A 17,122-nucleotide genomic window follows, 5' to 3' on the forward strand; every position below is an offset into this window, starting at 1 on the left:
AGCTTTGCACCATCCACTAAGGAGCTGAAGGTTCACTGTGTCACATCATTCAGGGGGAGAATAGAGATGTTCAACAGTGTTGGCCCAAGTGCTGGTCCCTGAGGGATTCCACCGGTAAGTGGCTGCAGGAAGACTTGTCCCATTCCCTTCCCAGGGAGGAGATAGACTGACCAGCCTGTAATTCTCACAGTTCTCATTCTTGCCCTTCTTGAAGACAGGTTTGACTATTACCTGTTTCAAAGACCTCAGAACGTCCCTGATTGCTTTGGCACATTTGAGACCACAACCCAGAATCATGGGTAAGGATGATGTAGCAGACAGGAGCACGTGAGATTGATCTGCCGGGACCAGTGGGGTTTGTTCCTGGAGTCACATACAGAAACATCATGGTCTGTCAGGCATCCACATCTGAACTGTCCTCATGGACTCCTTATGCATGCAGGGATGTTCAGAGACAGAGTCTGTCCCTTTTACACAGAGGCAGGAGTCACAGTGTCCCTCTGGCCTCCTGTTGCCCATCCCAAAGGACGAGAGGCACCTCAGCCCTGTTGTGTGTCCCCCTGCTCTGCACTCATCTGAGATGTCCCACGTCATGAGGAGTGGACACAGGGATCACAGTTCAAGGAAGAAGATCCCAGTGGATGATTTCCCATGGGATGTTACTCCCAACGTGAAGTGACCTCAAGACACTGTCTGTCCCACAGGCCTTCATGGAATCCCAAGGAACAGCTGATGGCATTTGTGCTCACTTGGTTAGTAGATCAAGAGAGGTCCTCCTTCCCCTCTACTCCTCCCTGGTGAAACCCCATCTGGAGTATTGTGTCCAGTTGTGGCCCCTCAGTTCAAGAAAAACAGGGAACTGCTAGAGAGAGTCCAGCATAGGGCAACAAAGATGATGGAGTGGAGCATCTCCCTTATGAGGAAAGGCTGAGGGAGCTGGGGCTCTTTAGTTTGGAGAAGAGGAGGCTAAGGGGGGACCTTATTAATGTCTATAAGTCACAGGGAATTGCAGGAAGATATGCCAGGGGAGGGCCAGTTGGACATGAAGAAAAGGTTCTTCACCCAGAGGGTGCTGGACGCTGGAACGCTGGATGCTGTCACGGCCCCAAGCCTGACAATGTTCAAGAAGAGACTGGACAGTGTCCTCAGGCGCACGGTGTGAACTGTGCAGGGACAGGAATTGGACTCAATGATCCTGTGGGTCCTTCCAAATCAGGACATTCTATGATTCTGTGTATCCCTGAGGCAATACTTAGAAAGTACATTGCCTCAGCTCCACTTTCCCATCCCTGACTGTGCCATCCTGACCAACTCTTTCTGGTTTGTAAGTGTGAAGTCCCACAGGACACCTCACCCCACTGACTCCTCAGTCACCCGTGACAGGAGGATGTTGTCAGTGAGCTCTGAACCCTCCTGGATGGCTGGTTCCTTGCAGATATTGGGATATCTCAGATCTGCCACGAGGACACAGCCCTGGAAACATGAGGCTTCTTTCATTTGTCTGAAGGAGGCCTCATCTCATTCCTCTTCCTCACCAGTGAGTCAGTAGCTGATGTCCAGTCACCACAACACTGCCCATATTGTTCTGCCCTCTCATGCTGGCTCCTCAATGTTCAGCTGACATTGTCTGTCCCCAGGCAGAGCTCCACACATTCCTGCTGCTCTTCCACATGACAGGAATCAATCCCTGTGACTGCATCTGGATCCCTGCAAGTCGATGAGGCCTGATGAGATTCATCCAAGAGTGCTTAAAGAGCTGGGTATGTCATGACAGAACCTGTGCAAGAGAGATGGGAGATTTGGGGGAAGGGAGAGAGACTTTGTCAGAAGAGATGAAAAAAAAGGTAAAATGGGTTTTGGTGATGTTCTTGTGAAAACACAGACTGTGAAAACATTTCTGTTTAGTCCCTTGTCGTGGTTTAGCCCGAGCTAGCAATCACAACCACAATAGCTGCTCGTTCACTCCCACCCCCCACCCCCAAATCGGGGAGAGAATCAAAAGCGAAGGGAGAAACTCCTGGATTGAGATAAACACGGTTTAATAAAATAACAAAATAATACTAATATACCACCACAGCTAATAAGACATATAAAATGGAAAACTGAATATAAAATAAGATACTCAATTCAATGCCTCACAAACTCCGCCTGCACCAAGCAGCTGGTCCAAGAAAGAGAGAGAGCAGCCTGGTCGTGAACACCTGATCCCAGGGAAGAGGGAAAAGTGCAGAAAGGCCCAGAGGTCATTGCAAAATGGTAAAATGGCAAAAGGTCAAACCAAAACAAACTCCCAAATGGAACTCCACCGAAACACAGCAGAACTGAAACAGGTCTCAGTCTCTGCATCCAGAAAACCCCGCCCTCCTTCAGCATGAAGCCTGATGCTAATGTCATGGAATATTCTCATTGGTCAGTCTGGCTGTCAGTCAAGCTCTGTCCCACCCATGCCTCCCTTCCCAGCTGCTTCGCATCTGTGGGCACAGAGCTCAGAAAGACCTTGGCTCCCAGACAGCAACTAAGATAATAGACTCTTGTATTCTCTTTGTTCCACTTCAAAACCACTGGAAAGTTACTTGGAGAAAAACATTATCTCTGTCCCGGGGTGTTATCTGATTTCTCCCAAACTAAATCCAAACAATGACCATGCTGGCTGCAAAAAAGTTTCGAACTGCATTAAGAAAATTAACTCAGTTTCAGTCAAACCAACACAATGAGATTTGACCAACCTTTTCTAGGGGAAGATGTGGGTCAGGGGGGCTGGAACTAGATGATCTTTAAGGTCTCTTCCAACCCAAACCATTCTGTGATTCTAAGGGAAGAGGGAGATGTGTTCCCTTATCCTCTCCACAAGATAGAATACCTACCCCAACACAGTAAAGACATCAATAACAGGGCAAAGAGCGTAGACTTTGTTTGTATTAATATGTTCCCAAGCTCAGCAAAATCAGGAGATAAGTAGCACAGACAGAAAACTCAGTGACTTGCACAGACACTCTCTACCAAATAGCTGCTATAACTGTAGCACCATTAATACAAAACTGCCCTTGTCTCATGCCCCACGTTGGGCACAAAAAGGAATGTAGTGGGTTAACCTGGCTGCCACATTTTAGTTCCACTAAACCACACAATCACTCCCCTGCTCGAGAGGACACGGGGAAGAAAAACTCATTGTTTGAGATAAAGGCAGTTAATAAAGAAAAGCACAGACTGCCTGTGGAAGCAAAAGGCTTTATTCTCTGCTTGCCATCAGCAGGTGATGTCCAACCCTTTCCCGGGAAACCGGGCATCAGTTCATGTAGCAGTTGCTTCAGAAGGCAAATGCCTTAATTATGAATCCCTCCTGTACACCTCGGCCCTTCTCATGGCTTTTATTGCTGAGCATCAGAAGAGGACAAGCAAGCTCCAGCTGGTCTGACTATACTGACTGACTTCCATGGTCATGGGGAACCTGAGAACATTCCCTGCTGTCATCAGGGGAAGACTCAGAGGGGAAGACACCACAACACCATTTGGGTTTCCACTCTCCTGAATGTGAGTTCAGGAGGTCTCAGGTCTGACCTCCTCCCCACAGCACGTTCAGCTGTGGAGTGAGACCACGTTGCTCAAGGCTTTACCATGTGGGGGCTGGAAAACATCCAAGGACAGAGACAGCACAACAAAGCTGGGGAAGCTGCTCCAATGCTCTGATGCCTTCACTGAGAAGGTTATTTTCCTTATCTGCATCCTGAACCTTCCTTATTTCAACATCTGACTATTGTCTATTATCCCCCTGCCAAGCGTCTCCATAACAAGACTGGCTCCACCTTCTGGAAAAACCTCCCTGCAGGGACAGAGAGGCTGTTACAAGGTGCCCAAAGCCTTCTCTTCTCCAGGCTGAACAAAGGCCCTTTCCCTCAGTTTCTCCTCCCAGCAAGTGTCGCAGTCCCTGAGCATCTTAGCAGCCCTCCACTGACCTCTCTCCCAGTTATCAACATCTTCAGGGGTCAGTCTATGCCAGGTGCAGGACCTGCCCTTTGTCCTTCTCTGTCGTGATGTTCCTGACAGGACAGCCCTCCTGCCTATGAGGTTTCCCAATTTAGCATCATCAACAAATGTGGTGAGAGTTGTCTCCTCAAGGTCACAGATTATCAAAGTATTAAACTGCCCAGGTCTCAGCAGAGTCCCCTGTGCTGCCCCACAAGCCCCCAGTAAGTCCCAGTGGTCTCAAGGTTGGGCATGAGACCCCTTCACCACTGCTCTGTCAGCCTGATATCCAACTGGTGTTCACCCATCTGTTTGTCAACCCATCCGAATGTAATGGCCTACCTCGGGTACAAGAACATTGAGGGACACCATGCCAAGAGCCTTGCTGAGGCTGAGGTAAATGACATCCACTGTTCTGCCCTCACGCAGAAATGCAGTTACTTCATCATGAAGGCAATCAAGTTTGTGAGACATTAATTACCCTTGCTAAGTCCATGCTGATGGCTTTCGGACACATTTTTCTCTTTTAAGTGCCCAGAAATGTCACCCAAGAGGACTCATTGGACAGGTCACTCCTCACCAAACTGTTCTTGTGCAGCTTGTGGTTCCCTGGCTGGCACTTTTGGCTGCAACATTGGGTTTTTCTCACTCTCAAGAGACCTCTACCAATCCTGTGACCTTTCAAAAGGGATATTCCAAAGATGTGTTGATCTCCTGCAACATCCTTGCCACTATTGTGCCTGTTATATGGTGTATTTAATTTCTGTGATCTTTCACCTATTTTCACCTGTCCTGATATAATGACTGTTTCTAAAGTCCCATTTTCAGTTGCAGACTCTCTAGACAAAGACCCTTTTCGTTATTCTCCAGTTTTCTTTTTCTCTTATTCTTTATTCATTCAGATTGCTCTCAACTTGCCAGCTGCTGTTTTGAACTTCAGGTAGTTAAATGTTTGCCTGTTTTGCAGTAGTCTAATTGTCTCCTTAGTCAACTCTTTAATTATGTTTGTATCTTTATTCTTTTATCTGCTTACCTAAAACATTTCTCATAAGATTATCCCTTGTTGAAAGACAACCTCATTAGAGGCAGCTTGTACTTAACTTATGGTGGAGGAATGTGTTTTATTATTTTTGAAGCTCAATTGTGCTTCACTTTTCTTTGTTTGTAATTAGGAAAAATCATTTGGTGCCTCTGTGCAGCCAGTTTTCGAAGAAGAGCATTTGGGAGATGATGCAAAGGAGCTGTAACATCCAGCTGCAGAGAAATGTGGACAAATCTGATGTAAGGAAAAGTGAGAACAAGTCCCAGGGGGCAACGAGAGAAAGGGTGAGGTTGGGCAGGTGAGGAGGAGCATTGTCCACACCATGTTGGACCTCAAGGGACTGCTTTTCCTACCTGTCCAGACCTACTGAGGAGACATTCTGGATCATTATCAACCAGAGAACGCTGCTATCACCTCTTCACTGAACTGAAAAGGAACATAATATGCCCTTCAAAATACAGAATAATTTCTGCTAGGTGTATTTTGAAATCTTCCTTCTTTGCTACATTATGAAACAGCTCAAATTAGTTGTAGTGTCTTGAAGACTTGAAGAAAGCTACAGGAAGGGAAATAATTCATTAGTACTTTCTGTATTTTAATGAGACCCACGGTGTATTTGGCCCTTAGTCCATGAACTACAGATACTGAGAGGAGACTGAACAAATCGCTCAAGAGGTGGAAGTCAGAAGCGCAACTCAAAGTACCTTGAAACATTGATTGACCCCACTGAGGGTCATTATTGACAAAGACTCTCCATGGACTCGTTAGAGAAGATAATTGAAGGTTGTGATTGCAGGTAGGAAAAGGCACTGTACAGGTCATTCTGCTATGGAGAAAATCCTTGGTTTGTTTTACCAGCCTAAAGGCCAAACCCTGACCCCAGGCCCTGGGAAGGCAGATCCCTCATGCCTGGCTCAGGGCTCTTCCTGGAGCAGTGGGGTGTGAGTTTGAGCAAGGTCAAGTGTAGGAAACTGTACAAAGTCCAGAGTCTCAAAACAGAGTTTATCCTGGTAGGTCTCTGTTGGAGCGATAAAGGACTCAGCAAACAATTCGATTCAATGTGAATCACGCTAAAGCCATTTATTACAGAAACAAGCCTCCTTATATATGCAACTATATTCTAATAACGCGTCCATGCTCCAAGCATGGATTCGCTAAATGAGTATCATGGGCTGTCCATGCACTGGAGTCTCACTGATGGTACGTCCGATGATTCACACCACGCCAGGACCCTGCTGGTTGAGGACGCCCCTCTTTCTCACAGCAGGTTCTGTTCTCAGCTTCTCGAAGCGGCCTTGAGATTCCTTTGAGCCTGACTAATTCAGCAACAGATCTTTATCTATCAAAACCCCTCCACAGGTCTCAGAGACAGATACAACTGCCATAGCCAGGGGGACAAAGACCTTGGTCCTGTGTGGCCTTTCAGCCTCACCAGAGCCCTTGGCAATCTCTACTTCAGGTTACTTATACTGTCCCTTCAGGCACCTTTGTGCCTTCAGGCTGTTGACATTCATCTTGCTTTCCTACCCAGCTCTCATCCCAGCATTTCCTACTTTCACTGATGTCTCTCCACCCTCTCTGGTCTTTCCTTGAAGCACAAAGCCATGGGCTGATCCAGACTCCCTCTGCGTGACCTCTTGTACCACAGCACTGCCCTTGGACTGAGATGTCTTTTTCTGAACCTCCAACCTTCCAAGTTGCACTTTGTGGAGGTTTCCTCTCTTTCTACTACCAAGAAAAGCTCCATTATCTCTGAAACCACCCTTCAAGCAGTTGCAGGCTACTGCTACAGTGCCCTGAGCCTCCCCTTCACCAGGCTCAAGAAGCCCAGGTTTCTCAGCCTCTCTCAAAGGCCCCAAACCCCATCCTGGCAGATCTCTGGAGCTTCTCTGGTTCCTCTCCATTCCTCCAGAACAGGGAGTCCCACACCCAGACACAGTAGCCCAGATGTGGCCACCACAGCGCTGATTCAAGGGGCTGAAGTATTGAGGGGTTGAGGGAGGTCATCCTTCTTCTCTACTCAGTGCTGCTACAATTTGTCTCACTCACTTCCCTCAGGGTTTTCTACGCCCCGCCACACCCACACTTCAGACACAGCTGTCCTCCACATCTTCCAGCAGTCCTTCTTTGTCTTCTTGAGACAAACATATCCAAGAGACCATTCGCACTATGTTGGATCAAGGAATACCTTCTACTTTCCCTTAAACCAAAGACTTCTAGGAGAGGTCCATGGTATTCAGAGTCCCCAGTGACTACCAGAGCCTAAAATTGTGACGTTTCCTCCAGCTGTCTAAGGGACAACTCATCTTCTCCCTAACCTTCATCAGGAGGTTCTGTGATCCTGACCAGAAGACCATTGTACCTGCGCAGTTAGAGGCCCACATAACAGTAAGCGAGAGTAGACCCAGGGCTGTGCCCATGCACAGCTTGGCCTTCAGTCTGCATTGTGCTGAGCACACACGGGTTGCAGGATAGACTGGGTTACAACAGAGAAGTCTGCAGGAAGCTCCCACCTGCTGCCAGTGATGAGGCCAACTGCATGTCCTTATCTTTATGTAAACCTGCAGCAACAAATTCGCATGTGAAGAGCCTCTTTTAGGGCCAGTAGAAATGATGAGTTGATTATTTTTCCTTGTAAGAAAACACTGAATATGATCAGTGGAGCGAAATGGGATAACCCTTGTAGAGATGAGTTCTGCAAGACGAGCTGCACCAGCTGACCAGGCAAAAGTGACCTCACCAGGATCTTCCAAGTCACATGCCGTTCAACTCCAGAGACAGAACTGACCTCACAGCCACCTTCACAGTCCCATGCTGCCTGCTGGAGTAGCAGTTTCTAAGGCACAGCTGAGCTCAGCACAGCATTCTCACCCATCTCCTCCTTTTGGTTTACAAGCTGGTCAGACACAGGTCACCTCACATTCCTTTTCCCACACCCTGAGACTGCTCTGGGACCTCATGTCCTGCCGCCAAGGTGCCAAGCAGCCTAAGTCCAGGTTAGGAAAGGGACTGAAGGTGAGGGATTGAGAGGGCTTTGGGTGTTAGGCTTTCCGGTTAGGGATTAGAGCTCACCTTCCAGGGTTCAGGATTAGACAAAGGTTTAGCAGGAGGGTTTGGAGCTCTGCTAAGGGCGTCCAGTTAGTGTTTAGGGTATAGGCAGGCTTTGAGTGTTAGGGTTTTGTCAGGCTGGGGTCAGGGCTAGGATGAAGGCCAGCATTTCATGTGAGGGGTAAGGAAGGACCAAGGTAGGGCAAGTGTGAGAGGTTAGGGGTTTGGGCTTTGGTTTAGAGGTAAGGTTTGAGGTTAAGGGTTAGAGTAATGGATTCCTTTCAAGGTGAGGGGGAGCATTTAGGGGGCGGAAAAAGCTGAAACCTTTGCAGAAAAGAACTCAAGGCAATCACTGAAAAAGTCTTCATTTCCAGCATGCTTAGTTTTTTATGAACTTTCAGATTTTGATTATTATTTTTTATTAACAGCACTAAGGACATGTACCAGCAAGTTGGTCATGTTGTCTTGATTTATGTGAAAAATTTTAGGCAGCCACTTAGCAAAGCAAATTTTCTTCCGTATTTAGAGTGTAACATTCTCTCTATGTACTTCTGTTTCACCAGCTTTTCTTCATCCTCTCCCTATTCTGTCTTCAAAGAGCTCTCCAAGGGAGAGATTCTTTACATCATAGAATAACTCAGATTGGAAGAGACCTGAATTTCATCTTGTCTGACTCTGCTGCTTGAGGCAGGTGAACTCGATGGGGTAGCTCAAGGGCTCCCCGCAGTTTGCCTTTATCCACAAGGGACCATAAAGTGAGCTCTAACCCATCATGGATGGAGATAATGACAATGTTCACAGGTGTTGGCTCAAGTGCTGGTCACTGAGGGATGCCAACAGTGACTGCCCTCCAGGAGGAGTCCATTCCACTGATGGCATCTGGGCCTGACCATCCAGCCAAACTCCCACACTCATTCTCATCTTTATTTTCCATCCAGATATCACTAATACGACCATGGTGGACCATGTCAAAGGCCTTGTTAAAGTCCAGGTACACAACGTTCCCTGCTTTCCCCTCCCATGCAGGTTCTGCACTCTTTTTTGTTTCCTTCAAGTGCCTGGAGATGTCTGGAAGAGCATTTGCCCCATCACTTCCCCAGGGACTGAGGCGAAGCTGCCCAGCCTGTAACTCTACCAATCATCTTCCTTTGTAACCTACTTGAAGACAATTTTGATATTTTATTTCTCAGAGGACCACGGAACCTCCCTGATAGCCACAACTTTTCTGGGGTGTTTGAGAGATGTGTCACAGAGACACCAGCCAGCTCCACCAGCAACTCTCTGCCCCTTCCCACACCAAAGGCTTTCTCTATATCCTGTCCTTCTGGGTGAGTTTCTGGGACACAGCAAATGCCGTCCAGGTCCTCTGGGCCTGTTCAGAACACAACAGGAGGTCAACAACTCTCATGGTCTCTGTGTGAAGCTCAAAGCTTTCCTGACATTCTTTCTCAGTGCTTCACTTCTGCTCAACCTTCCTGGTTCTTGGGCTGCAGGTTGAGCAGGGATGTGAGGATGATGTAGAAAAAAGGCTTTGTCAAACTGTCTCAGGAGTGCTGTTCTGGCATCATGCAGTCAAGCCTGAGCGTGCTGTAGAAAACAGTGGCACTGGTGAGGTGAGAGGGCCAGGTGGAGAAGGTCTTCTGCCTGTCTGCACTGGGGTGAAGAGCAGCAATGCATTCACAGGATGCCCATGTGAATGGGAAGAGGAAAACTGGCTCTAAAATGCAGATTATGAAAACATGAGTGCCATGGTATTACTGCAGGAAGTCTCCAGCAACGTGGCAAAATCGCAGAAGTTATCAACTCCATTGAGGTCACGGAACTCTGTCTAGGGCAAGAATGAAATTATGAGAATAGAAATCCCCGTAGCCAAGGCACAGGTGCCTCCTAGAGACAGACCATCCAGTGCATGACTCTTCCATTCAGGTGGTTTCTTGGGGAAGTTACTCTCAACATGAAGTGACCTCAATACACTGTCCCACAAGCCTCCATGGCCTCCACAGCAATAACTGATGGCGTTTATGCTCATTCGGGTTTATCTCCCCCATCACACAATGTGCATGCGCACATCTCGCCTCATTGAAAATTTGGACTTCTGACCTAGTCACTCGGTGTCCTTCCATGGAGGGAAGAACAACCTCTCTCAGCTGTGGTGAGAGGACAATGACCTACAAGGTGGTGTAGGTCTGTGTTTATCTCAATCCAAGTTTCTCCTTTCCCTTTCAAGGGAAGGGGGGGAGTGAGTGGCTATCATGGTTTTATTGCCAGCGCATTGAGTCTTTGCATTTTGGTTACTGATACTTTGGTGACCCAAGTGACACATGTGGAACTTGTCTGTCTTTCGGAGGGATCCCAGCGCATTGGGCCTTTGCATTTTGGAAGCTTTGGTAACTTGGGTAACTTTAAAAAAGGGAAAAAGAAAAGAAAAAAAAAACTAAAAAGAGAAAAGAAAAATAAGGGAATTAGAGAAAAATGAGAAAACACTAAATAAAAGAGAAAAACAAGAAAGCAGTAATTTGATAAAGGTACCTTTAGTGACTTTGTTGTTCATGCATTAGTAATTGTATTGTTGTTTGTGTCTTTAGTGATTTGTTGCTGTTGTTACTTGTGTCTTCGGTGATTTTCCAGTCCAATACTTATGGTTAACCAATTGTCTGTTATTGTGATTGTGAAACAGGTAGTGGGTAATCGACAGGAGGGATTCGGAAGGAATCCCCTCCCCGCCCCGGGTTGTATTTTGTGACGTTGGAAAGAGATTGTTTGACTCCCTGGGGAACAGCAACCAGGGAGAATCTGTTTGAATTTTGTAATCAATGGAGGCCACTGTAAATAATATGAATATGCTGCACAGATCGAGGTGGGTATACTTTGTGATGTAGTATAGTAATGCCTTATATGTAATATATCATAAGAAGTATATTTTAAATCATATATTGCCTATTGCATAATGCATATTACACACTAAATGAGGATACATAGGCATTATATTTATCCCCTTCAGATCCGTTTGTTTTGACCCTTGAAAAGGATAATCAGGGAAAGAGATTGAAACACTGTTGTATAGGGCAGATATTGGCAGGGAATATACAGGGAATATTAGATCAAAATTGTCCCTTGGTCGATCCAGGGTGGGATCATAACATTCTTAAATCTAGTGACAGGCTGAATCGTTATTGACAGCGGATTTTATACAGGATTAGGCACACTATACCTACAGCTATAAATATGCCAAAACTTTTTGAGATTAAACAGGATTGTAAGGAATCTCCAACTGGTTTTTTAAAGCGTCTTAAAGAGGCATCTTGTTACAACAAATGATTGAAAAAAGGTTTAATCAGGTAATAGCTATGCAATTACATACTGCTATGGCTATGCACTTGTTAAACACAAAGGGGAGATGTGGCAGTGTGCTAAGATTGGACCCATGAGAAACTGCGAGAGTTGACGGTGTGAGAACAAGCGCTAGTGGAAAAATACAAGCAGCAAGTACCGTATGCTGCATGATACATCAAGGACAGAGGGACTGATACAGGATTGATACATCAAGGACGGAGGGATAGCTTAGGATAGACAAAAACTGGTTTTATGACAGTAACTTTGGTGGGAACACGAAATAGATCGCTTATGTAAAAACTCACTTGGCAAATCAGCAAATGCTTGAGCAAGAATCATAGCAAGTATAAATGCAAGCCTGAGTTTGCAATAAATGTCTCTCATTGCACCTTCCCGAGAGTCCGTGCCCCATTCACTGCACCCTCACTGGCTGTTTGTTGAAACACAAAGCCATGGGCTGATCCCGACTGCCTCTGGGTGACCTCCTGCACCGCAGCACTGCCCTTCCACTGGCGTTTCTTCCTCCTGATATCCAGAATGCTCCTCCCAAGTTGTCCTTTTCAGTTATTTTTTTTTCCTCTCTCCAGCCTCTTCCCACTACCATGGAAAGCTCGACTATCTGAGAAACTGCTCTGCAGGCAGGGACCCCAACCCATCAGACTTCTTGTGGTCTTTAGGCTGACCAGAGAGAAGTAACCTCACCATGGACTCCTTATGCACCCATGGATGTTGAGAGACAGAGTGTTTCCCTTGTACACACAGGTGCAGGAGTCACTGTGTCTCTCTGACCTCCTGCTGCCACTCCAGGAGGCTGGGAGGCACCTCAGCCCTGCCATTTGTCACCCTTCTCTGCACTTACATGAGATGCCCCATGGCAGGAAGAATGGACACGGGATCTTCTGTTCCAGGAAGCACATCCCAGTGCTACATTCAGGTGGTTCCCCAAGGGATGTTACTCTCAACATGAAATCACATCAAGACACTGTCTGTCCCACTGACCTTCATGGAACCCCAAAGAATAGCTGATGGTGTTTCTGCTCACTCGGGTTCATCACCTCAGAAGCACTTTATGCGTTTGTTTACCTCTTGTCTACACAATGCAAACATGGACATCTGACCTACTCATTAGTTGTGCTGCCAGGGAGGGAGAAAGAACCTCTTCAAGCGGAAGAGAGAAGCCAGTGCAGGAAATGGTGGTTGTGAGGGGCTGGTCCATGATGATTGACCTGCAGCAGGTTCTCTAGGGTGTCCAGTGGACATGGGCACAACCACTCAGTGAGAAAATGCTTTACGTTATATATGCTATTCAGAAGATTATGGGCAGTTTATTGCTTCATAAAACAGCCATTCATTAGTTGCCACACTGAATCATTGATCTCCTTGCTCCTCATACGGTAGATGAGGGGGTTCACTGCTGGAGGCACCACTGAGTACAGAACAGACACCACCAAATCCAGGGATGGGAAGGAGATGGAGGGGGGCTTCAGGTGGGAAAATACGATAGTGCTGACAAACAGGGAGACCACGGCCAGGTGAGGGAGGCACATGGAAAAGGCTTTGTGCCGTCCCTGCTCAGAGGGGACCCTCAGCACGGCCCTCAAGATCTGTACACAGGAGAAAAGAATGAAAACAAAACAGCCGAATGCCACTGAGAAAGAAGTCACAAGAACCCAGACTTCCCTGAGGTAGGTGTCTGAGCAGGAGAGCTTGAGGATCTGGGGGATTTCACAGAAGAACTGGCCCAGGGCATTGCCCTTGCACAGGGGCAGTGAAAATGTATTGGCCGTGTGCAGCAGAGAATAGAGAAACCCAGTGGCCCAGGCAGCTGCTGCCATGTGGACACAAGCTCTGCTGCCCAGGAGGGTCCCGTAGTGCAGGGGTTTGCAGATGGCAACGTAGCGGTCGTACGACATGATGGTGAGGAGACAATATTCTGCTGAAGCTAAAATGACAACCAGAAACACCTGGGCAGCACATCCTGTGTAGGAGATGTTCCTGGTGTTCCAGAGGGAATTGGCCATGGACTTGGGGACAGTGGTGGAGATGGAGCCCAGGTCAATGAGGGCGAGGTTGAGCAGGAAGAAGTACATGGGGTGTGGAGGTGCTGGTCCCAGGCTATGGTGGTGATGATGAGGCCGTTGCCCAGGAAGGCAGCCAGGTAGATGCCCAGGAAGAGCCAGAAGTGCAAGAGCTGCAGCTCCCGTGTGTCTGTGAACGGCAGGAGGAGGAACTGGGTGATGGAGCTGCTGTTGGACATTTGCTATCTCCAAACATAGGTCACTGTTACAGAAGGAAAAGACAGTGAGACGTTAGGGGAGGCTTCTCTGAGCAGAGTTGAAATCATTTCTCACACACCCTCCCCCTGCTCCACACCCCCTTGTCCTTTTCCAGACCTTCCTCCAGCTCGGTGTCTGAGCCCTGGGTGGTGCTGGCTGGAGGTGCCGTGAGGAGCAGGGCCTGTGCCCGCTGGCTGCTGAGGAGTCAGCCCTGCTCTGCAGCAGGGGCCAAGGGAACGGGGGGCAGGGAACAGTCCTGGGGTTCAGCTTTGTCAGATGAAGCTGCTCTTGGTCCAGAAATACCTGTCAGCATCTGCACTCCCAGGGATAAGGAAATGAGATGGCAGAAGGCAGTTTGAGAGGTTTGTTTTGTTTACAGCTCCTTCTCCCCTCTCACCCTAGGGAATGTTCTTGGATGTCAGAAACCATCAGCATTTCTGCTGCACTCAGGGAGAACAGAGTGAGTCCTGCAAGGCAAGAGGATGCCTGTGGCTTAGTGCAGAGTGAGGGCAGCTGCTCTGTCCCTCTGTCTTGCTCCAGCTGCCCTGGGCTGGCACCTTTCTGAGATGGAGGCTGATCACACCCCCATGTTACCCTGAAGAGCCACCAGGCACTGCTGAGAGCAGAGGGATCCACCTCAGACCACTACACATCTGTTTTCTAAGGTCTCAGCAGCCCAAGGAACAAGTAGCTCATTTCACAAACCAAACAGCATTTTGTCAGTCACACCATCTCTGCGCTTCTCCTTGGGGCTTTCAGATAAAACAAAGATGCTATAGGATGGGTTTGCATCCCAGAGGGAAGCTCACAGCTGGGTTGGAAACCTCATGCAGATAGCCAAGTGTGCTAATGCTGGCATTTGATTGAGGGAGATTCAACCCCACAGACTGCATTGCCCACAGCCCACAGGTCAGAGCAAAGCTGGGACACGTGTTCCCGTGGACACACCTGCAGGAAAGGACCCACAAGCTCAGGCTGTGACTCTGCAGCTGAAACTGCCATCCCCAGAGAGCCTGACAGCAACAACAAGATCCCAACAGCAGTGACCCAGAGCAGGGGAGCAAGAAGGAAAATGCGGTGAGGGTGGGTGTGAGAGAGGCCAGGGCAGAGGCAGCCGGGCACTCAGACAGCGTCACCCTTCCCCAGCTGTGCAGCCACCTCCCAGACACCAACACTGCCGGGCAGCTGCTCTCAGCCCCTGTGCTCTGCAGCGGAACTGGAGCTCTGGCTGCACAGGAGCTGCTTCATGCCTTGGAGCCCCCGGCCCTGAGGGCAGAGGCTTTGCTGGGGGGGACAGAAGGCCAGGGGGATGCTCACAGGAGGGATCTGCACTGCAGGGGGTCACAGGGACTTTTCTCTGTTCTCCCTCCCATAACAATTCTGGGTTCAGTTTTCTCTCATTTCTGATCATTTCCCTGCTGCCTGGAGATTCTCCCCTGGGAGGTGTTTCCCTGTCCATGTCTGTTCCCTGTCAGTGCTCACAGACCATCCCACCCTCTGTGCCCTCCCCCTGGCCCTACAGATCCTGCCTGTTCATAGGGCACTGCCTGCGGGCATCTTCCTGTTTGCAGGCTGGAAAACAGGACAGGTCAGACTAAGTGTAAGGTGTCCCGCAAAGGTGATGCTGGTTCTGCATAGGCAGAGGAGAGGCAAGGCACGTCAGGATTCTCTTGAAGACCTACTGCAGTTCATGTGTCTCAAGTATTTGTTTAAAACTAAGAACAGCCTTAATCACCACCCATTCCCCAGAGTAGGAGACTGAAAACACAGACTCAGGGAGGTTCCTTATCTTTGTAGTATTCTTTGTCTTCTTCTTCTCCTTGAAACCTCCTGTTTTCAATATTCTGGAATGATCTGGAGCTGTGAGCAGCCCCGACCCGTGGAGAACCCAGCAGCAGAAGGACCCTGCCCTGCCGGGGGCCGCTCCTTCCACCCACAGCTGCTGCCATGGGATCTCCCGGGCAGGCTGAGCGCTGACCCTGGCAGGCGGCAGAGTCCCTGCCCGGCACAGCCCTGGGGTGCAGGGACCCTGCTCTGCAGGACAGCCCTGGGCACCCCTGGGTGCTCACCCGGCTTCACAGCTGTTCAACATGGCCTGACAAGAGCCCTGTCCTTACAGATCCCACAAACTGTGCCTGTGCCAGTTTGAGGAGATGCCTCCAGGAGCTACAGCTGCACTGCCCTGCACCAGAGACTTACCATGGCAAGGGCTGCAAAGGTTTCTCCTCCAGTGAGCTCTCAGTCATCCTCCCAGTCCTGACCACCTTTAATCTCTCTCTGTTGCTCGTCTCCTGAGATCCCCAGGCAGAGCCCTCAGCCCTGCTGCGTGTGCAGAGAAGATGCTCCTGGGCAGAGCTGTCTCTCTGCAGCGCTGCCGCTGCCATGAGCTCCCTGTGTCCCAGGAGCCCAGCCCAGCTCAGCAGCACAGGAGCAGCCCCAGGCGCTTTAATGACCCCTCTGGTGGGTTTGGTGCTGAGTCCATGGACCTCTGGCCCTGGAGGAAGGTGATGAAACTTCTCAAGAAGTCAAAGTCAGATGTAAACTCCAAAGTTTCTTGTAATGTTAATGGGTCCCACTGAGGGAAACAACTGAGAAACTGTCCCAGGGTGTGTTTAGAGCAGAAAACTGTAGGCAGTGATGACAGATCAGGAAAAGCAAAGAAAAGGTGTCTCTGATGCTGAGTAAACCTGGATGTGTTTCATTAACCAAAGGACCAAACCTTGACTCCCCTTTGGAAATCAGATCCCGTCCCTCCCATGTTGCCCAGGGCCCTTCCTGGGACAGTGTGATGTGGGGCTGTGCAAGGCCAAGAGCAGGACTATGGTCCCACACCTCCCAGGTTCCTGGCTGGAGACAAGGAGGCCATGAGGCCCCTGTGCTGGAAGGACAAGGTGTCTCCTCACAGGCATCAGAGGTGCAGACAACAGCCATAGCCAAGGGGAGAAGGAGCTCATGTCTGGTGGGGCTTTCAGCCTCTTTACATCCCTTGATCATCTCCACGACAGCCTGTCCTGTGCTGTGGCATCCCCTGCACCTCTGTCCCTGCAGGCTGGAGACATCCCACTCCCCCATGCTGCCCCACCTTTCTCTTGTCTTCCTTTGCTGAGATCTCTCCATCCTCCCCAGCTGGTCCTTGAAGCACAAAGCCTTGGGCTGATGCAGACTCCCTCTGCTGACCTGCTCCACCACAGCACTGCCCTTCCATCACATTCCTTTCTGCTCATGGCCAGCCTGGACCTCCCCAGCTGCACTTTGGGCCATTATTTCTTTCTCATGCTCTTTCCCACTCTGCAGAAACCTCCACCACCTCTGAAACCGCCCTTCAAGCACTCTCAGGCTACTCCTGCACTGCTGCAGCCTCCCCAGCGCTGCTGGGCCAAAGCAGCCCTGGTCCCTCAGCACCCCACACCATGTGCACAAGGTGCTGAACCTGCCTTGGCAGAGCCCTGCACTCTCCAGT

At 49.1% G+C, this 17,122-nt stretch overlaps 1 protein-coding gene across 1 annotated transcript; it reads right to left on the reverse strand.

Moving 5' to 3' along the window:
- Window positions 1–12,711: 12,711 nt before the first annotated feature.
- Window positions 12,712–13,476, reverse strand: LOC309452824 (olfactory receptor 14C36-like; the record flags this gene model as incomplete). Its single annotated transcript, XM_082077497.1, has 1 exon — window positions 12,712–13,476. One exon carries the CDS (start codon window positions 13,474–13,476, stop codon window positions 12,712–12,714), a length of 765 nt encoding a protein of 254 aa, XP_081933623.1.
- Window positions 13,477–17,122: the final 3,646 nt, after the last annotated feature.

Source organism: Streptopelia decaocto (genome assembly GCF_964273445.1).
Source record: "Streptopelia decaocto genome assembly, contig: HAP1_SCAFFOLD_95, whole genome shotgun sequence".
Lineage (NCBI taxonomy): Eukaryota > Metazoa > Chordata > Aves > Columbiformes > Columbidae > Streptopelia > Streptopelia decaocto.